The sequence below is a fragment of the Haliotis rubra genome, unplaced genomic scaffold (assembly GCF_003918875.1).
Source record: "Haliotis rubra isolate DU_JTF1 unplaced genomic scaffold, ASM391887v1 Scf365, whole genome shotgun sequence".
NCBI classification, from domain to species: Eukaryota; Metazoa; Mollusca; class Gastropoda; order Lepetellida; family Haliotidae; genus Haliotis; species Haliotis rubra.
Window position 1 is genome coordinate 906170 of NW_025767041.1, and position 21995 is coordinate 928164.

The 21995-nt window shown below is 41.6% G+C and overlaps 2 protein-coding genes across 6 annotated transcripts; both read left to right on the plus strand.

Moving 5' to 3' along the window:
- The first annotated feature begins 426 nt into the window (after nucleotides 1-426).
- On the plus strand, nucleotides 427-9409 carry LOC124285666 (adhesion G-protein coupled receptor D1-like). The gene is made up of 13 exons (XM_046721939.1): nucleotides 427-442; nucleotides 786-973; nucleotides 1162-1326; nucleotides 1569-1672; nucleotides 2206-2308; nucleotides 3158-3384; nucleotides 3846-3912; nucleotides 4498-4583; nucleotides 4944-5064; nucleotides 6299-6340; nucleotides 6606-6707; nucleotides 8564-8612; nucleotides 9117-9409. The coding sequence occupies exons 1-13, from the start codon at nucleotides 427-429 to the stop codon at nucleotides 9137-9139; spliced, it is 1293 nt and encodes a 430-aa protein (XP_046577895.1). The 3' UTR covers nucleotides 9140-9409.
- A 143-nt stretch (nucleotides 9410-9552) lies between these two features.
- Nucleotides 9553-21926, plus strand: LOC124285656 (monocarboxylate transporter 12-like). 5 transcript variants are annotated; one of them, XM_046721919.1, is made up of 7 exons: nucleotides 9553-9684; nucleotides 15970-16075; nucleotides 16262-16506; nucleotides 17705-18000; nucleotides 18836-18979; nucleotides 19206-20087; nucleotides 20821-21926. In XM_046721919.1, the coding sequence occupies exons 4-7, from the start codon at nucleotides 17805-17807 to the stop codon at nucleotides 20958-20960; spliced, it is 1362 nt and encodes a 453-aa protein (XP_046577875.1). In that variant the 5' UTR covers nucleotides 9553-9684; nucleotides 15970-16075; nucleotides 16262-16506; nucleotides 17705-17804; the 3' UTR covers nucleotides 20961-21926. The 5 variants fall into 5 exon arrangements, with proteins under 5 accessions (XP_046577875.1, XP_046577874.1, XP_046577876.1 ...); XM_046721918.1 differs by lacking the exon at nucleotides 9553-9684 and adding an exon at nucleotides 12645-13069; XM_046721920.1 differs by lacking the exon at nucleotides 9553-9684 and adding an exon at nucleotides 12645-13069 and having other exon boundaries at nucleotides 16327-16506.
- The last annotated feature ends 69 nt before the right edge of the window (nucleotides 21927-21995 follow it).

Consider the following 21995-nt stretch of genomic DNA (forward strand, 5'->3'; position numbering starts at 1 on the left):
GGAGGATAATACGGTCTGATGTACGCCTTTTTGTAGCAGTATCACACGATCCGGTAGGCGAGGGATGACACTGCTACAAAGAGGCGTACATCAGACCATATTACCCGAGGGAGAAGCATACAACGTATTTATCTTACCGCCATGTTATATGTACAAAACATTTTATTTTATGTTAAAGACCGCGGCTGACTATATGACATGTAAACAAAATGGCATCTGCCTCTCGACTGGATTTTAAAAATCAGTAAAACATATTCTGACAAGCTTAAAACTGCTATAAAAATGGTTTAATTGTGTTTAAAGTTGAGTGTGCAAACCATTTAATGTATAAAAAAGCTTAGATAAAGCAGTGAAAGTCGGAAAAATATATCTGTACAAAGTGAACACAAACGGTTTTCGAACTCTGGGCACGACATGTGTCATATTATGACGTCATACGATTGTAAGCGCTTCAACTTCTCGGTGGAGAGCTAGGCGGTTAGGTGGCAGCGGGTAATATTTTTGTCCAGTTGTCACCCTCCTGGGAGGGGAGACACGGACACGTGTTAAAGCGTCATGGACCAATGAAATTAAAGTATTTTACATGAAGGTAAGATAAATTTCATTATGTAGATACAGAAAATAATATTCGAATGTTATCTCTTCTATTATGCAATCAAACAGGTGACTGTCGTATTCAGGCGGCAAACTAATATTCGATGACCACTGTACACTTCCATATCACACTGGTTCCCTACTGTTCTCCAAAACAGTTTTACTTATTATTTACTTTTGATTTTGACCAGGGCGGGTGTCCACTGTTGTTTACAAGAACCTGCACCGGAAGATGTCAAAAAGAAGCCGGAAGTACCGGAAGGCTAAGCTGGGCAGCCAGGTCATCTCTGTAGCTGTTCAGGATGCGCACTATCCCCACAAAGCGAAAGTAGAAACACCCAACGCAATCAACTTCACAGTGGCACGAGTTGACAGAAAGGTTGTCAACAATTTATGTACGCATGATAGAAATTCAAAATGTCAGGGTATAGAAATCAATTTACAACATCAACAAAATTGACAACACTTCACCTAGATTGATAAAATTGGTTTGGAAACAAAGACGTGTTTGTAAGTGTACTCTGTGATCTATAGCTTTGTTCTGTAATATGTGTGCATGTGTGTCAGGGCGAGGAAGAGAAAACCCGTATCTGTGCCTTCTGGAACACCAACGAAGCTGAATGGTCGGACACCGGGTGTCATCTACTGAGTCAGAATAAAACCCATACGACCTGCTCGTGCGACCATCTCACCAGCTTCGCCGTTCTTGTGTTGTACTACAACGATGATGAAGTTAGTTCAATTTTATTCTATTCATGATGTACTTGGATTATTTGATATATGGCTCGAATTCAAAACTGGGTTAAACATTCATCTGATCGGAAAGAAAGCATTGAATCCAAAGAATTCCAACTTGGCATAAAATCGTAAATGGACATTGAGCAACCATGGTTTAAAATAACAATGTATTTTATGAGAAACCGCAGATGATCTTATTATATGAACTGATACATTATTTTGGCCCATGTCTATAGGTATCTGATATCAATGAGCGAGTGCTGTACATACTGTCAGCTGTTGGCTGTAGTTTGTCCATCCTGGGACTGGCCATGACCCTCTTCAGCTTCACATATCTCAGGTAACGGTGCCCTTCCTTCACACCTGTATGATGTCTGCTGTCGTTACAGGACAACACGGACACTGTAAAACACATTGAATCATAGGTATTGAAACACACTGAATCATAGGTATTGAAGCACATTGAATGATAGGTATTGAACCATATTGAATCATAGGTATTGAAACACATTGAATCATAGGTATTGAAGCACATTGAATGATAGGTATTGAACCATATTGAATCATAGGTATTGAAACAAATTGAATCATAGGTATTGAAGCACATTGAATGATAGGTATTGAAACACGTTGAATCATAGGTATTGAAACACATTGAATCATAGGTATTGGAACACATTGAATCATAGGTATTTGAACACATTGAATCATGGGTATTGAAGCACATTGAATGATAGGTATTGAAACACATTTAACCATAGGTATTGAAGCACATTGAATGATAGGTATTGAAACATATTGAATTATAGTTATTGGCCGATTGATAATTAGAGCTACAAATGCACACTTCAAAACTAACTGGCTGTGATGCAGGATGCTGCACCGGGAACGGATCTTGATCCATGCAAATCTGGCAGGCTCTCTCATGCTTGCCCAGATTATCTTTGTTGCTTCAAGTGACGCCCACAAGAGCCAGGTGAGTCTTCTCACATCTACTATATATCATGTACATAGATACAAATGAATTTTTCAGTATCAACCTTTTACTACACGTTTTCCCCAAATAAATGAAGATTTATTTACTGGTAAAGTCTGTTTGGCTCAAAAGCGGACGGATGAATTGCAATCTAACTCGAAAAGTAATAAACATATAATACTCAATGAAACGCTGATCATAATCAAAACATCAGACCAACCCTGTGATTTGTTTGCAGAATTTATGTCCTAAAATTAAAAAAGTTGTTTAACAAATTATCATTAAAATTTTGACACAGTTCACTATTTGTTACGAGGGAGGAGTGCAGAGAAAGGGACAGCCAGGTGTTAGAGAAGCACGTGCACAAGTGCCGACAAAGTTATTGATTCATTAACCTGTGCTGCGCCGTCTCCATCCTTTCTCGCACACCTGGCTGTCCCTTTCTCTGCACTCCTCCCTCGCAACAAATAATGAACTGTGTCAATATTTTAATGATAGTTTGTTTATTTTTAGGACATAAATTCTGCAAAGATCTCACAGAGTTGATCTGACGTTTCGATTATGATCAGTGTTTCATTGAATATTTTATGTTTATTAGTTTTCGAGTTAGATTGCAATTCATCGGTCCGCTTTTCAGCCAAACGGACTAGAGCATGAATGTGTGGTCTTCATGCAGTCTGTCACTTCTGTGTCGGTTCAACATAGGAATATGATTACCTATAGGGTAACCCTGTGACCCCAGTCAAACCACATTTAAAAAAAACAACTAAAAGTGAGCCCTTGCGAAAAAACCTAAAACTACATCTCATCTACTCGTGGAAGTGTTACACTGTTCCCATCGCACTGTAGGTCCTGTGCAAGGTGGTGGCGATCTCGATGCACTTTTTCTTCATGGCTGGCTTTACGTGGATGATGCTTGAAGGACTTTGTCTTTACCTCAGCTGTTTACGGAGTCACCACAACTACGGTGACATGCGTCTCAAATACGCAGTCATCGGTTGGGGCGTGCCTATCATCATCGTCATCCTCTCCGTAGGTATACAGTTCCCTCACTACGGCGATGGCCCGGGGGACAGGTGAGTGATTTTAGATTACGGTGCAAAGGATATGAGTTGTGGAATGCAATATGTTCTTCATTGTGTATACATGTATTATGTTGTGTTTATAACAGGGAATGGGATTGCTGATTTGTATATGAATTAAGGTGATATGCGTACTATGTGTTATGGTGTGTGATTTATGGTAGCGCCAGGTAAGGTGGAATTGATTAGGAATTGGTGCACAACTGTATTGGGTCCCGATCAACACAGCGTTCGTAGCACTACGACATTGTTAGCCTATGGTAAGCTATTACGATATGTCGTAACGTTACGAACGCTTTGTGGCTCGGGACCCATGTTGGTTATGAAACAAGGCTGGTGTTCTAAGATGTTGTAGCCTATGATTCCTGGATGGTTGTACTGTGACCATGAACATACAGACCCATAATGATCTGGCTTAATGACTTCTACTAATCCAGCCCTTCATTACCAATCAGCTGTTGGCTGTCAGCTGAACACGGACTCATCTGGGCTTTCATGGCACCCATGCTCCTCATCGTCATCGTAAGTGTGATGACTCTAGTGATCTGACCCGGTGCGGACATATACACATATTCCAATTATGAACTGACAAACAAACTTGTCGCTACTTGCGTTTCATGTTTGATAGGCCATTTCACAGTAAAATATAATCAAATACATTGCACAACTCAATACCCGAACAGCTGCACCAGATTCGAACCGACCTGGCACTTGATTTCGTTACGTATAGCCAAGTATCCAGATAGTAAGCTAATTAGAGGCTCGGATAAGTGTATGACTATGGTGAACGGTAACATATTGATCCTATGAAACATATTGTGTGTTGCGACACTTTGTTCCATGTGTACATTTTAAAAGGGTACAGTGCAGCATCGTTGGTGGCAGGTTCTAGCACAACGGATGATAATAAGCTCTGATATTGATCTCAAGTCCTCCCTGGTCCCCAGAAACACTGATCATTTATTCTTTTACAATACTCGTTACTTTGTGCTGCTTTTAAACTATATGTCAGCGTATGTCATTTCTTGCACAGCACTAAACCGAGATAGTGTGATAACGCTGCCATTATGTTTAAGTGTCAGTGATATATTGTGTCTGGTGTTGTAGTTCAACCTGATCATCCTGGGCCTGGTCATCAAGGTGTTTCTAACCCTCAAGGCCAACTCACAGAAGACAGAGGCTGCTCGCATCAGGTATGCGAGGTACACTTCTTGGAAGTTAATTAACCATTTTATGACATAACGTTATCAATTGAGACGCCATGTCCATTACGTCATATTGGTCATAAGAACAGTTATAATCAGTAGCGTCCATCTCCTGTCTTCCCCAGAGCCAGCCTGAGAGCCATGTCCATTACGTCATATTGGTCATAAGAACAGTTATAATCAGTAGCATCCATCTCCTGTCTTCCCCAGAGCCATGTCCATTACGTCATATTGGTTTTACTGTTATAAGCAGTAACGTCCATCTCCTGTCTTCCCCAGAGCCATGTCCATTACGTCATATTGGTTTTACAGTTAAAATCAGTAGCGTCCATCTCCTGTCTTCCCCAGAGCCAGCCTGAGAGCCATGTCCATGCTGCTGCCACTGCTAGGGGTCACGTGGCTGATCAGCATCCTCGTCCCCTACAGCACCATCTTCCACTATCTGTTCGTCATCGGCAACTCTCTGCAGGTGCACACATAATCAAACCCGGGCTTACACTCAACATATAGTACACCCGTGAAGATCCGGGTTAGAATTGATCTTCAGCAACCCATGCTAGTCGTAGGAGGCGATTAACGGGATCGGGTGGTCAGGCTCGCTGACTTGGTTGACACATGTATCTCAATTGCGTAGATCCATGCTCATGCTGTTGATCACTGGATTGTCTGGTCAAGACTCGTTTATTTACAGATCGCCGCCAAACTAAACTCACTCACTCAACATATAGTACAAACACCAAGCGTATTATGCAAGGTCTTGATAGTATATTTGGATATGCGATCGCCTGTGTTTGCTTGTTCCTGTTGTAATGAATTCCCGTTGTGTAGCGGTAGTCATATGCGGGATGGGCTTTCAGTTAAATCATAAACAAACATTAATGTTTATGCTGGGGAGCCTATAGACACCAGCACCTAACGATACAACAGTCAACAAAAAGCATATGGTGTGTTAGTTAGTGGCCGCGGTTAACAATACCCGGCTATTGCTGGCCGGACAATGCATATGAGTGAGTGAATGTAGTTTTACGCCGCACTTAGCAACATTTCGGCTATATGGCGACAATCTGTAAATAATCGAATCTGGACCAGACCATCCATTGATCAATAGCATGAGCATCGATCTACGCAATTAGGATATGATGATATGCCAGTGAGCCTGATCACCCGATCCCTTTAGTCATCTTTTACCACAAGCACGGGTTACTGAAGATCAATTCCAACCCGGATCTTCACGGGTATTATTCATATGAGCGCGATTCCACGTGAAGTAATCGTATACAACAACTAGAACATTCTCGTTTACCACCTTGTGCTGAGTATGCTGGACCTAACCTTATGAATAAAATAGGTTCAGATGTTCCTTGCCTTCAATTAAAAAGTGTCAGTCACATTTCAGTTAAAATGGTTAATAGATATACTCATAGAAGCGAATAAGGGAACTCCTGAAAATACAAGTGTTCCTGTATTTATTTCCAGAATTTCACTCTCAGTGCAATACATACCTTGTGAAGAAACCTTGAAAAGATTAAAGGAACACTTGTACTTTTATATGTTCCCTTATTCGTTTCCATGAGTATATATATCGCTATAGTAAACTACGTTTATATGCGAATAACGAACTACAGTTATTACGAGTTTGGGTTCGGTATAACCGAAGTTTTGTGTATCATCAGTAAATGTATAGACTGGATGTTTCATTTCAGGGTTTGCTGATTTTTTTCCTCCACTGTCTGTGCAATGATGAGGTGAGTTCGTCTATGTCACATAAAATTACCTCATGTTAATTTTCATGCGCTCCAGTTTCGAAAGACATGTAAACACTGGTGGTACAATAGATCATGTATAGAACATAGGTTGTATATAATCATCGTCTAAGTTGTGCCAGTTACAACAGATCAAATACCAAAAACACCCATTTACCTATATAATCATAGGAAGTATAGTTTAATAATGTTGATCATATTATGCAAGCATCAACTGGAACCTAACATCGACTTTGTATATTTTTAGGTACGGAAGTTCCTCGCTGCTAAGCGAGCCACGCCCACCATGGGGACAGCCACCTCGGACATCGGCGAAAGCGCACTTTGGAGGCGTCGGCGGTCGGCGGCGGTAGGGTAGAAATTATAGCTAGCCAGACAGTGCGTGGAACTGAGAAATCCGGAAGACTTGAAGTTTTATTGTGATGATAATCAAACGCTCGTTATTATGCTTGCATCAGAATCCTCATCGCCTTGGTTGGTTGATAGAGTACAAAGCAAATGTTTCCACTTAATGTGGTCCTCGCCAACACAAGCCTTCATTTGATACGAGGAAGTAGATGCGGTGATGATTGGTTTCTAAGGTATTGTGTGCCATCCCCTCTCGACGGGGCTGCTCAGAATACCCATGACTGTTTGCTCTGGTCTGGAGTCAAGGTCACCGTTACACGTAGTTTACACGTTTCTGCGATCAGCGTGAACATTACGAAACAAACATGAAAAGTTGCATGCATTTGCAAGTACGCTAACTTATATACGTTGCAAGTTTTAGAACTTCCACCATGCGGGGGTGGTGATTATGATATCAACCTTTTGTTTGCCTGACACAGTCTCTATAATAATAATTGTTATATTATTGTTGTTATATTATAAATACACTCTTCAAAAAAAAGAAACGCATAGACCAAAATTAAGGAAATGTTTTAAACTTATTTAAATGTACATAACTCGATTAAGTTTGAACATAGATAAAGGAAATTCGACACAAGGATGAACAGATGTGTTGTTGTCATTGTCAGCATTAATTCAGTTCACTCACTGCACATGTGTGGACACCAGGGGCCGTTCAGGTCAGTATCTGGTGACACCACCCCTTTTGCTGTCAGAATGCCTTGAACCAACACTAGGTCTGATCTATCGGTTTAGGACACGGCTTTCCACACCATGCCGCTTTATTCACCAAATCTGCCCACCTGTCGAACGCAGTTCGGCGCAAAACGTTCGTGTTGACGTCGATAGACACGTTGTCTCCTATCCCGTCGTGGCAGGAGGAAACGAACTTCATCGCTTAACCAAACGCGTTCCATGCTTTCCCCAGGTTCCATGTCTGTACCCTGTTGCACCATTGGACATTGTGAGTGTAGTCGTGTCAGGACAAGTCCAACTTTGGTCGATATGCTCGAATTCCCACTTCTCTCAGACGATTTCTGATAGTTTGGTCTCAAATTCTTCGAAGACCAGGCACCTGTCCTGCAGTTTCCGTTGCTGTTGCAAATCGGTAACGTAGGTGAAACACCTTGACGAGTCGGTCCTGAGCAGGAGTGGTCGCTCTTTGGTCGAATTGAAGCGGGTATATCGATGTCATAATCGAGATATGGTGCTGTGGTGGACGTTGAAGTGTCTTGAAGTGTCCCCTGCTTCCAAACGTCCAATGGCGATGTTTCGGTCAGTAGCATTCAATTTTGGCATTTTTTTATCTTCGTTTACATCGTAAATTTCGTAATGAAATGATGAATTTGGTTTAGTCTTTTATAGTCGATGTCTCTACTCATGTGCCGACACATTGCACGTGGATAACATTTTTTGCATGCATCGTTTTCATTTTTTATGACAAACGTTTACAAACACATGTTGGTAAGCGTTTGCGCGCAATACACAACAACCACGACATGATTAACGGGATTCAAACATAGGAATTGTCTATATATGACGGCTGCTTTCAAAGTATATCGAAATGAACTGCCCAAAACGCCTATGCGTTTCTTCTTTTAAAGAGTTATATCTCGGTTTTATTATGTGACCACATTTTGTAAGGTACTAGGTGAGTCGCAGATAACAACTCTCTCATTTACACAACATACTGTTTCAGGCGAATCGTTCAGTCGTGTCACATCATGGACAGCACCACTCTCATTTACATGATATACTGTTTCAGTCATGTCACATTTGGTATGGAGCTCCAGTTATTTTCACATTATTCTGTTTCAGGCTCTAAGCTTTGATGACGTACAGTCCAGATGTCACACAAGTGCACCAGGTGAATATTGAAACTCTGTGATGCAGAATACAGCATCAGAATACAGCAATCGTTTGGGGTTTTACTTGTGAGTGAGTGAGTGGGTTGAGTTTTACGCCGCTTTTAGCAGTATCACGACGGGGGCTTCACACATCGTACCTATGTGGGGAATCGAAGACGTGTCTTCGGCGTGACGAGCTAACACTTACTACTGGGCTACCCCTATATAGCTGACAGTTTACAGAAAGATGTCTAACAAACTTGCCATACCTTCACATAAAAGCTGCCTCAAACTTCCACTGCAGGCTGATCGTGAATTGCTTCATTGTGGTGGTTTCTCTCTCTCTCTCTCTCACTCACTCACTCACTCACCCTCTCTCTCTCTCTCGTGAATTGCTTCATTGTGGTGGTTTCTCTCTCTCTCTCTCTCTCTGTGTCGTGTGTGAGGTTTTGAGTGTGTTGAATGAAATTTCATAGACTGCAGGAGTCGTGTCCTACTTAAACCGCCGGTGTTTGTCGTTGTAGGTCGCCGACATGCGTGGATATGAACTCGGGGACAAGAGAAGATCACAAGGATTGTGTGTAGCGTCTCTCTCACTCTCTCAAGGTCACTATACTGACCTTGCGCTGTCACGTGCGCGGCTACACGACAATGTTGTGGTGGTCACGGACGGGTGACTATTGCGGGGCTAAATGCACGTGTTTGTGACTGATAACAAAGGGATAAACCTCTCAACGGAAATCAAATGATTTACGTAATTCAATAATAAAAATCGCTGAAGATTAGCTCACTGAAACGTGTTTCTTGTTGACTGTGTTATTGATCGCGTCCACTTCGGTAAGTATTACTGAAATTAGACCAATATATATAGTGTATTAGAACAGTACACCGTTCATTGGTTGTCATTTTTACGTGTCAAGCAGTCCAACAGGAGGTGTCGTTTACATTTGGAGCACGTCTACACTGTATGACCTTACAGTCTGACTATTTGACTGCAGCCTTCGTTCACTTCAATGACTCTTTCTCTCCATTGACGGATCAGTGCAGCGATTCACAACACAGCACAGAAACATCAAATTGCACTTACGCGAGGTAAGTTGTTTTGAGTATTAATCAACCTTACCAAGGGTTATTAACCGCAGTGAGAGATTACACGATTTCATGTTATGTGTGTCATGTGTCGATGGGAGAGTCTCCATGCCCCACATATACACACGGTAACCAGTACCACAACACCCTAAATGTTTCATAGAATAATACTGCTACCATATAGCATGCCAAAGGAACTTCTCCAATACTCAATTATTGACCCTCAAGGAATAATAAAATGGCAAATGCAAAAGCGAAAAGAACGAAAAACCGTAGCTTATCCATAGCGGTAAACAAGGCAAATAGATGGACTCATTTATGGTGCTGATAACTGTGGTTGCATGACATTAAAAAGTGCGATAATTTTCTAAATTTTGGCATACAATCCTCAGTGTGTCACATAAGCATAAAAAACCCCGAGAACAATGTCAATATGTGGCGTATATTAATAACGTCCCTGACCTCTCTGACTGTATCAGAATTTGACTTTGAGGTATTGTGTTCTTGATGGAGGGCTCGTCACACTGCTGCATCAACATCTTGTACTGGAAGACCTCTCAGGCAAATTCTGCGACCAAACACGCGCTATGGGACTGAGATCTGGAATCCTGACGAGCCAAGGAGTTGCTTCTGAGTTTTGATGTAGGAAATCACCGACATGCCCGATATGGCCTAGCATTACCATCCATGAAGACTGGGCTTGTGCTCAGAGGATGGTCAGCAAAATGAAAATCTTTGTGGAAGTGTCATTTGAGGAGGGCCCATGTTTGCTTTTCAAAAACTAAATCAATTGATTTCCAAAGTCATCGAGCTGTTATAGCAGTTTACTTCACAAAACTTCGCTCGCCTTTGAACAGGTGATTTGGATATTAGCGCTATAGAAATATATATAAAACATAATTATGATACAGATATATGGCTACATGACATACTCGTTGCGATTTCTTCCCTTCTGAATACTCATCTGGTTATAGGGTACATAAATATAATATATATATATATATATATATATATATATATATATTCCTATTTGCTCACAATTTCATGGATCAGTGAGCGACTTAGATATTCGTGCATAGGAGTGCCAAGTCCACATATATGGTTCCGAAGCCAGAGAGGCAGCAACATGCATTAAACTTGGACAAAGTACTGTGACTATGTGTCCCAGTCCAGCCAGCTGTGAAAGGGTACCTCGTAAGGATGGGATCGCCACGTTAACTTGGTGTGACTAGTGGCTGCACAAGTTGTATGCTCCCCTATGCTCGGATGTTCCCGATTAACCACAGACCACTGCCATATGATTACAATATTGCAATGTCTAACAAGAACCAGTTCAAAAGACATGGCACCGAGTGTGTGAAAATAATAACTGTAGATTTGCTGACGGAGCGGACATTGAGATATTTAACTACAATATGATCTCCAGGACACACTTTCTGACCAAAGCTTACATCTATCACTCAAGCGTTCTTATTTGTGTCTATATTTTCAGGGGCGGTGGGGTAGCCTAGTGGTTAAAGCAATCGCTTGTCACGAAGAAGACCCTGATTCCATTCCCCACATGGGTACAATGTGTGAAGCCTATTTCTGGTGTCCCCCGCCGTGATATTTCTGGAATATTGCTAAATGCGGCGTAAAACTAAACTCAATCACTCTATATTTTCAGTAATCGCTGGGAATGCCTGTACGAGTAGTGACGCGGCATAATACAACACTGTGTCTGCAATACAATACCAGTTTAGCAGGGAGCAATTTTAACAAGCATATATATTGGCAAACATATTGCCTAAAATCGACATGCCTTCGTTTAATGCAGGGTCTCAGTAGAGACTTGTCTCGAGTTTTCGTCTATCTGACATTTTGGAGAAAACACAAATCAGCAAGCCATATCACCCAGAAAGCAATACACGAGAAGGATTGTGGGTGTTAACATTAATATTCATTTGTCGCCAGAATTGAAACAGGGCGAATATAGACCTGAATGTAGTTGATTGGTTGGTTTGTTGTTTAACGCCACACTCAGCAATATTCCAGCTATATGGCGACGGTCTGCAAATAATCGAGTCTGGACCAGACAATCAAGTGATCAATAGCATGAACATCAATCTGCGCAATTGCGATACGATGGCATGTGTCAACCAAGTCAGCGAGCCTGACCACCTGATCTTACGACAAGCCTGGGTTACTGAAGACCAATTCTAACCCAGATCTTCACGGATTCCTGGGCGTCAGAAATTGATGGAGGTTATAAGGAGTAGGCACTGCGGTATACCAGTAAGCTGCGGATCAGCTGATCAGGTCCTTACGGGGCATATACAAGCCTAAATGCTCCGTGAAATAGGTTGGTCCAATTGTCCTAACACACTTACCGTAGATCAGATATACAAGCCTGTGGGCCTACCGTCCTGGTCCATGTAAAATAACCGTTAGACAAACTTGAAACGTGAGGAATACATGTAACGCCGTTTTAACTGTTCATAGGTGTATACACCGATCAATGCTGCACGACATGATGTGCCTTAATGCAGGTTAGGGAATCTGTCTTTACCTTTACTTGTTCACCATAAGCGTCGTAAGACACGCTCAGTCGTATATTGAACTATGGACTACTTAAAAAATATGCGTTTAATTTTTTTTGTATAGATACTGCAAACATCCCGCTTATCGCTGCTAATAACATAAGCACTGTACTGACATAGCACGCAGATAATTCTATACCAAACTAATTACTTCATGGATCACTGATCTCACGCTGTATGTTAGACGTCGGTGTGTTACCACTTCATTATAACGTGCTAGGACAAGTTGGTGGTTATATATAGTCGGTCTATTTTTCTTGGTTCAGTGTATAAATGTATCGAATGACAATGCGAGTCACGGAACTACATCACAATGTCACTGTAACTCGCTGTCTGTGTGCACAGTTCTAACGGTACGGTGTGCCTCTCTGGCCCACCATCTACCAGCCTGGCGTGAGGGTGGACACAAGACTACCTCGGCCTAATTGTTCACAATACAGGCAAATCAACGCATTCTAAATCATGTTTCTCATCTGGAGCATCAACTCGGCGCCTGAACAGGCACGGACTTGTTATTACACCTGATCGACGCAGCATCGACGACGATGACGCCTTTACCACGTACCAGGCTGTACACATGTAACGCCGACTATTCATCAACGTTGTGCTCATGTGCTTTACCTACAACCATACTTTTCACGATGACCACGGGTGACTGGTTGCATGATGCATGTGATACACACAACAACCAATTGTGATACTTTGTTTAAGTTCTGGGACTGACGCTTAAGAAGTGATCTTCAAAAGGAAGACTAAATAATTGTCTATTCCATAATCACTTCACCGATGTCAGCATGTCGTAACTGCGAGTGAGTATGTTTTTACTGCGCATGTAGCAGTATTCCACCAATAGCACATCAAGGGACAATAAAATATGGGCTTGACTCCCTGTGCCTAGGTGGGGAATCGAAACTGAGTTTCCGGGTGAAGGCCAGTGCTTTCACCGCAAGGCTACCCCACCTCCCCGTCGTGTGTAAAGACATTGTATATTCCATTTACAATCACTACCTTATTTTAGATTACGTTTAGTGAGATTTAGTGTTTTGCCATGTCTTAATTTTATCATCCTTAAAACGAAGATATCTAGTTAAGTCATATGTCGAGATGTCAAAACTTTATGGATAATCAACTTTTTTATTTTAACAATGGCGACGTTTCGGTATAGATTCTTATACCGTTTTCAAGCATATGGGGGAATGATGGGATGCACCAGTCTATTTACAAGATACATGTATGTACATATGATAATGAGATAACAATAACAAAGGAGGGAAAACAAAGCATCAAAGAAAGTTACATGATGAGCTACAGTAGCATGATGATGAGCTAAGATAACATAAATGAGATGAGTGGGATTACCATGACAATTAGTGAATGTAGGTTAATTACTCAAGAAGCCAAGGTGGTGATGGTGGTGGGTCTGGGGGTGGGGTTGGGAGGATTAATTAGTGGGAAACCAGTGGTGAGGGTATATAAACTGGTGTATCCCATCATTCCCCCATATGCTTGAACGCAAACAAATCAAGTCAAATGTCGTCACACGTGCTAGTTCACAATTACACCACGCGGTTGTGTGAGCAGGTGCATCAGTGCATTTGCATTAACAACAGCTGCACTCCGGTAATACATTTCAGCGTTCTCGTTTAATTACATGTCAGTTTGCTACTTAACCATCATGACAAACTTTTATATCAATAGAGAGTTAGTAGATACCTACATCACGAAGTCGTCTTCGCACTTGCCCCACTCTGACCAATGCAGCTTTTCTCATGCTTTACCTGTCGACGATTGTCTCCCTTCGTGGGTTCTCTTCGCAGTTGTCTTGGCGTATTATTCAGGTTAGGTGTAGAAGGTGCAACGCTGGTATGTTGTGGTCGTCATTATAAGGGCGTAGTGCTTTCTGTCTGTGTTGTATTTTCTTTAAACACGTATCTGGTGCTCCATGGCAACTGCATATTTTGTATTCGGTGTGTGTAAGTAATTCTACAAATCTCCTGTGCTTTGTGTACCACTCGCTATTACTCCATTTGTGCACACAGACAGCGAGTTACAGTGACATTGTGATGTAGTTCCGTGACACGCATTGTCATTCGATACATTTATATACTGAACCACAAAAGAAATGTCGCTTTTCAAAACCAAATGCAAAATTTTGTTCTTGCAATGTGTTTTAATTATGATTGTACTGTTTTGTTAACATGTTTTTTAATCCAAATTGACATTTATTACCAACATCATTGTGTTTTCTGATGAAAAAGCATATCGACCAAACGCACCGAAAAAGGCAGACATGGTAAAAGTTTCCGCATGAAATTCGTGAAAATGAAAATGCACGTGCTTGTCGTGACAACCCTACCAATGAAAGGGAGTCCCAAATTCTCCTGAAATCGTTTTTGTTTTGACACAATCACCATGCCACCACTTACAAGAGATCAGAGGAACCAAGTGTTGGGACAATTGCAAGTTGTTCAGACTGCACGGAGGGTAGCCAATCATTTCAATGTTCATGTTAGGACAATCTACAGACTGCATAAGTGGTATTAGGTCACTAACAGCATCCAAGACCGTCCACGCAGTGGGCGACATTCAGTAACATCGCAACGTCAAGACCGACAGATTGTGCGCCACCATCTGCAGGATCGCTTCCCCAGAGCGACGGAAACAGCACGCCATACTATGGGGACTAACAACAGACCCATCAGTGCCGATACAGTGCGTCGACGTTTGCGCGGAAGAAACCTCTGCTGTCCAAGACAATATCGTAGTCCTGTCCTCACCGCTCATCACCGCTGAAACCGACTGCAATGGGCAACTCAGCATCGAACTTGGCATTATCGACAATGGAGAACTGTGCTTTTATCTCACGAAAGTCGATATTGTGTTTCGACAGTCGATGGCAGAGTGAGTGTATGGCGAAGGCGTGGTGAACTGTTTCCAATGAGTGTATTCTTGAAGGAGACTCGTGGGGTGGTCCAAGCATCACAGTGTGGGATGCAATCGTTCTGAACCAGTTACTTGACACCGTGGTGTTCCAGAATCTTGGTCCAGGATGAGGAAATGACGTGACACCTGTTCGCTATATTGACCAAGGCATAAGACCCCACGTTGTACCACATTTTGAACGAAACAGAAATCACATCTTCCAGCAAGACAATGGTCGTGCCCACACTGTCAAAGCAACATTGGACTTCCTAAGACAACATGGCACCCAAACCCTACAATAGCCTGCAATCAGTCCAGATTTAAGTCCAGTAGAACTCGTTTGGGACGAGATTCAAAGAAGACTGGATGGCCTCCAACCAAGGCCGACAACTGCGGCTGGACTCGATCAGGCATTTCGCAGAGTATGGACCCAAGTGTCTTTTGCCTTCATCAACCGGCAAATTCATTCCATGTACAGAAGATGCAACTCTTTCATCGATGCCCTTGGATGCCACACACGATACTGACTTTGGGGAATCTTAATGGTACAATATTTGGTGATTTTGTTTGTGTGAACTCTAAATGTGATTCCCGAAAATGTGTTAACCATACTTGTCAAGTTTGAACTCAGTCCTCCGTTTTGATTGTTAATTTGTGTGAATTAAAGCGTGTGCTTTAAGAAACCGCAATCGGTGCGACATTTCTTGTGGTTCAGTATATGTATACAACCAGGATGCATAGCACACACGTACTATACCAATATAACATATTTATCTATTTATCATAGGTTGTATAAATCAACATGGTTCAAGGTAGCACAGGATGGGAGTTCTAGTGTTACGTGATAGCTGAGACGGATGAAACTGACATGTTAGCTTAGTTGAAGAGCACAGGTAAGTACGGCATTCGTCAAACTAAACCTCAACAATAGCAGGAACATATACACTGGACTCAACGAAATTGCTAAAATCTGTACTTTACTGAGAAAGTGTAATATCCATTATAACATTTGTTACATGTGACCACTTTCTTAATGGCATGGTGTATTCATGATGTGATACAACTTGTTCGATTTCCAGGAAGAATCAAGTTCCTGACAAGTGGCCCTAATTGGCCTTGTTCAATTGTCCACTCTATGAAGCAGGAATGCCCAATGGACAGTGAAGACCGTACATGAGAACATGAGTCTGCCTCTTCAAGCTGTTCCTCTTTCTGCAGACCCAGCCAGAGTTCGCCCACAGTGGAAGAAATCAACTTTCTTTCAAGTTCAGAAAAACCTTGCTGCAGAAGGCTCTTGATTAAGAGAGTGAAGCAACCGCTACAAGTAAGATCTAGATACTTTCTTTCAGGTGCCCAGTCTGATATGTCAGGCAAAGACCACACTGCTGGTAATCCTTCATTCACTCTTGCCGAGGATTCCAAATCTCATGCCTCTATTGTGCTAGGTGTATCGCTGGAGGAGCCAACCCCCTTGCAATCATCGCTCATCACGTATATTAAATTCAATTCTGACAGGAATAAACCCTTTCTCCAGTATAGGAGTATGCACTATACAGATACACTATACACTATGCCCTTATATTCACGCTTTGCTAGTGTATTGATGACATCAAACTAATCACATACATTATCATACAAGTAATGTGAACTCAGGTTAGTAAATATTTAGCTTAGGATCGTGTATGACGTGAACATCACGCCTATCGCTTTTACCAACTTAGCACTGAGCCGGGTTAAAGGTAAAGCCACATTGTACAATGCACATGTTACATGGATCACTGACCTCGCGCCCTATGTATGCCTGTAGTATGTTGTCATCAGCTTGAGTAGCTTATCAGTGGTTTTGACACGGGTTTTGAATTTTCTTATACACTCCGTAAGGTAAACACTAAATATGATAATAATGATTTTTAATACTGATGTATTCCTGAGACTGATATCTGATGAGGTGCAGCCATTTCCTTTCCCTTGACCTGTCGTGTTTCCTTTGACCTGTCGGAAACATTGTCTCAAAGACATGAGCATTTGGACACAGCCAGGAAACATGTTTCAACACTAATGATAATGAACACAACACACTGTGAACAATTATGTATGCATTGAAAGGCTAACTGGACTACTTAATGGGTAAACGTTCGTTCCTCTGCCTCTGTTGAAGTTTGGCAGAGTGTTCAAAAAGATCAGGAAGAACTTCCAGTTCATCAGCAATTAAAATCTGGTTTCAATGTGCGGGATTTGTGAATGTCCATTAAATATTCACAGGAGCATAAGGAGCATGTTTTGACAGATGGTAAGATTAATACTTCTGATTTCAAACTGAAAATATACGCAAAGGAGACCACCTGTCTCAAAATCGTGAACATACTTTGCATTTTAGTGATGTGCGCTTTACAATGAGGGGAATAATAAGATAGGAAACCCTTGCCATCATTTTTCGCAATAAGTCGGCATGGAGAAGTAAGTAAATGAACAGATGACATCTATCCCATCGGATTGCATAATTAAACACTGGTATGTTTCAGAACCAATTCAGTTCTTCAGAGGATTTTGAATCCTTGTAACAGAACATACCACGTTGAGTCATTTTATCGACAGACTCAGACGAGAACCTGCTTGAGTACCATGGAACGTTGCTGCAGTAAAGCGAAAAGCCGTGAGTTGGTTGTTCTGGTAGCTGCTTCGTCTGTGCGTCTTCTCTTCACTGGTTTGTGGTTCACTCCCGGCATCCTGTACGTCGCCTTCAGGGACGCCTTCCAGCAGAGTGCAGCCGTGACGTCATGGATCACGTCTCTCCAGTACTTCACTACCTGCATCACAGGTGACGATATTAAGGCAGACACATTAGCGTTATGTATCTGGGGCTCTGTGGTTTGTTTCAATGTCCAAGGTTGACTTCCCGCCCTATTGTGTTATCTGGTATGGATTTATAGCTATAGGAAAGGCAGAGGTAACTATGAAGCAAACACCCTTAGAATCCCTTCGATTGTAATGTCAGTCACGATGGCCCTCTAACATGTGCTTCCCCCAAAGTATTTAATATTATCATAGTCTCTGGCGTTACTGTTAACATGTGCTTCCCCCAAAGTACTTAATATTATCATAGTCTCTGGCGTTACCGTTAACATGTGCTTCCCCCAAAGTACTTAATATTATCATAGTCTCTGGCGTTACCGTTAACACTTTACAACAAAGAAGAATTGGGAAACATTTGTATGGATATTTTTCTGTTATCATCTGTCATCTGTGGCCATAATGATATTTAAACATAATTAACTGTTTTCCAATGGGGTAGTAATATGAAAAAGTATAGAACCTTGCATATGATGAACTGGAATATTGTTGTGAGATTCATTCTGTTTTTCCATGCCATCTGCGTACAGTTGCTGGTCAATAAAGTCCTGTTTTGTTGGTTAAACCCTGTTAGTCAACAAAAACAACCAATGATTGGTCCTCGTTAAACATCTTACCTCACACAAGAAAAACAGGTAGTTGTCCCCGGGGACCAGAGATTGTGTATAACATGGGCACGGGTCAAACACAGGTCAATTCTTGTATAATTTGCAAAACAACAACACAGATTTGCCAAACTTTCTCATGTTACGCTTTATTCTTTGAACAATGCAATGCCAATGTTTTTCAACTTCCCCTTTCAGGTGCAGTTGGGGGGTTCGTGATGCCTCGTTTCGGCAGTCGACTGGTCACCATGACAGGAGGAATCATCTTGTCCGGTGGGCTGCTGACCAGCATGTGGACCACTCACATCGCTCACTTGTTCATCACATATGGAGTGCTAGCGGGTACGAGTCGTCACTGTTTGTGCAGTTGTAAATCCTATCGAACTGCATGCATCATAAAGAATGAAATAACGTCACAAACCATCCAGACCATTGTATCATGTATGAAGAAATCTGACGTAATGAACTTTCATTTGACGGAATCGCGTAATCTACATTACATAACAAACGTGTATACAACATGTAAAATAAGAATCTGAGTACTCACATGTCTCAATTTTTCGATCAGGGTTTGGAGCAGGCCTCGGTTATATTGGGTGTTTGGAAGCTGTGAAGGAAACATTCACCTCTAATGTTAACATGGCGTTTGGAGTGAGTGCATTTATTGCCAACTTTGGGATTATGATCTTCCCACCTGTGCTGCAGCTTCTCATTGATACCTACACCTGGAGAGGGATGTTCCTAGTCCTGGCGGGAGTGGAGCTCAACATCATTGTTGTTGCCGCAGTTTTCCCAGGACGTCATAGACGTCCACAATTCGAGACATCCATAGCACAAGAGACAGCCGAGTCGTACAGCCGTGGAGATACGTGCTCAGACACAAATGATGGGACTAAGGATTCATTATTACATGGTGGCTCACCAGGAACAGATCAGACAGTTTCACTGGAGGACAAGACGGTGAAACCAACCTTTCTTCAAAACCATTATTTTTTAAGGAATCGACATTATTATCTGTATGTACTGAGTGGCACCTTGTTCCTGTTTGGAGCTGGGATTATACTGGGACATTTGTCTGCCTATACCCTGCAGAATAATATTACAGATAGCTATGGAGCTGCCATGCTGTATACCGTCAATGCTTTGTCAATGGCGTGTGGAAAATTACTCCACGGAGTTGTGATAACGAAAAACAGAATAAACCCTATCAAACTCCATATATTCGTGTGTGGAATAGGTGGTCTTGCAACGTTGATATTCCTGTTCCATATTCCACTTCCGGTTCTATACGCTTATGTGGTAGTGTTTGGAGCGAGTAATGCTAGCATAGGGGGCGCGCTGATGCCATCCATACTGCTACAAATGGCAGGCTCGGACAACTTCTCCTTCTCCGTTGGCGTTTACACAGTGATCACAGCCATAGGATCTCTCGTCGGAGCTCCAGTTGCAGGTGAGAAAGTAAATCCGGCTATCAAAGCACCTGCGTTGTTTGCATCGGTCTAAGCTTTATTTGTGTTATATCATGATGGCCTTAAGATATGCCAGTGACCCGAACATGTGACTAATACCATGAACAAACAGCTGGTAAGATGATCCGTCACACAGGGGGTTACACAGTAATTTTGTACTTAAATTTGTTAATTTGGAGGGTACATTTTAAGTGATGCCTAACTAGTGACACGCAATCTCAGATATGATACACTTAAGTTTAGTTCATCGAGTATAATGCTTTATCATCCAAAACTGTGTTCCACAGGAGATATCGCTTGTGTGAGATCAAACGATATCTCCTAGGAGATATCGTTTTGACAGTAGACTTTGTACAATGCCCTGACAATGCTATGACGTCATGTACTTGATGACGTCACAATGCTATGACATCGCTGCACTGCAAGTCTAATGGCAGTACCATGTCCAGAGATGTACATTTTTCATTGAAAATTAATGAAGAGTGATTTTGGATGATAAATAGAATCTCACCCTCGTGTCTTCTGATATCAAATATATCAACACTCGTTGATAAAGTAAAAATATCCTCGGCAAGCCTCGGATATTTGTAACTTTATCAACTCGTGTTGATATAATTGATATCAGAAGACACTTGGGTGAGATTCTCTATTTATCAATCTTATGTATCATTTCATTAACATGTACTACATTCAATTTATATTGTTTTCCAAAAGGTTGGATATATGACGTCACCAGTTCCTATACAACCCCGTTCCTGCTTGCGGCGATATCAATGATATCATCTGCATTCATCATGGTGACTTCCTGTCATCAGATCAAGCCCATCCAGGCAAACACTAACGAAGAAGTTTAGATATATGATTTTATACAATAAAGGTATACATCCCCTCAATAGATACACTATAGCCGCCGTCATATATTGTTGAGCGTCATGCTAGATCAGTTTCTTACTTCGTCTGTCATACAGACCCTGAAACAAATGTACCCATTGGAGCCCATGCAAGTCTAGATTACCAGGGTTTCAGGAAAGTGAATAAATCTCTGGGGTCCTTTTTATTTTATTTTATTTTAATTTAATAACTTTTGTTTGTAAAATATGTTCATTTCAGAGACTAGCTTTTAGTTTATTTCTTACTCTGCGTTACGTTATGAGAGAAATTTGATTGATAATACCAGGATCAACAGAAACAACCAGGACTATAATGCGTTTTAATGATAAACGATGATAAATTATATTATCAGCGATAATAGCAAATAAGCATCGACATGTTGAAACTTGACTTGTCACACAGACAACTGTTTGGTGCGTAACATAACTCTTTCATTATAACGGACAACACTGAACGAGCAGTGCCCACTGATGGTCATCTCGCAAAGGTGGGATCACTATAGTCTATACACCAGAACGTTTCTGGCGCCATGGCGTCTCACAACAAACAGGTGTACTGTCGACGGAACATTTGTGTTTGTGTGTTTGGAGTGTTTGGTATGTTTGTATTCGGTACAAAGGTGAGCTGATTTGTCGAGAGCGGATCCTCAAAACCCATGCAATGTTCATGTGATCGTTGCAAACATATCGGGGTTCATATTTTTCATACGATGCCCTTGGGCAAAATATCACTTTAGGAGGAAGTGTTCCATGTCAAGCCTCGATTACGGAGGGAACTACTTTTTCCATTCATGACATTTTTCTATGCTTTACTACGTTCATTCACAGATTGGCACTTCGGACATAACGTCACCTCGGTATTCTCTTGCAATATCATTGTTATTAAAACAAGGTTGTTCAGTTGAGTATATTGTTCAATAAAATAAATAATTTTTTTTAATTCATTCAAGGTTTTCTTACATACTTGTTACATCGATTGATTTACCTGCAGACGACAAG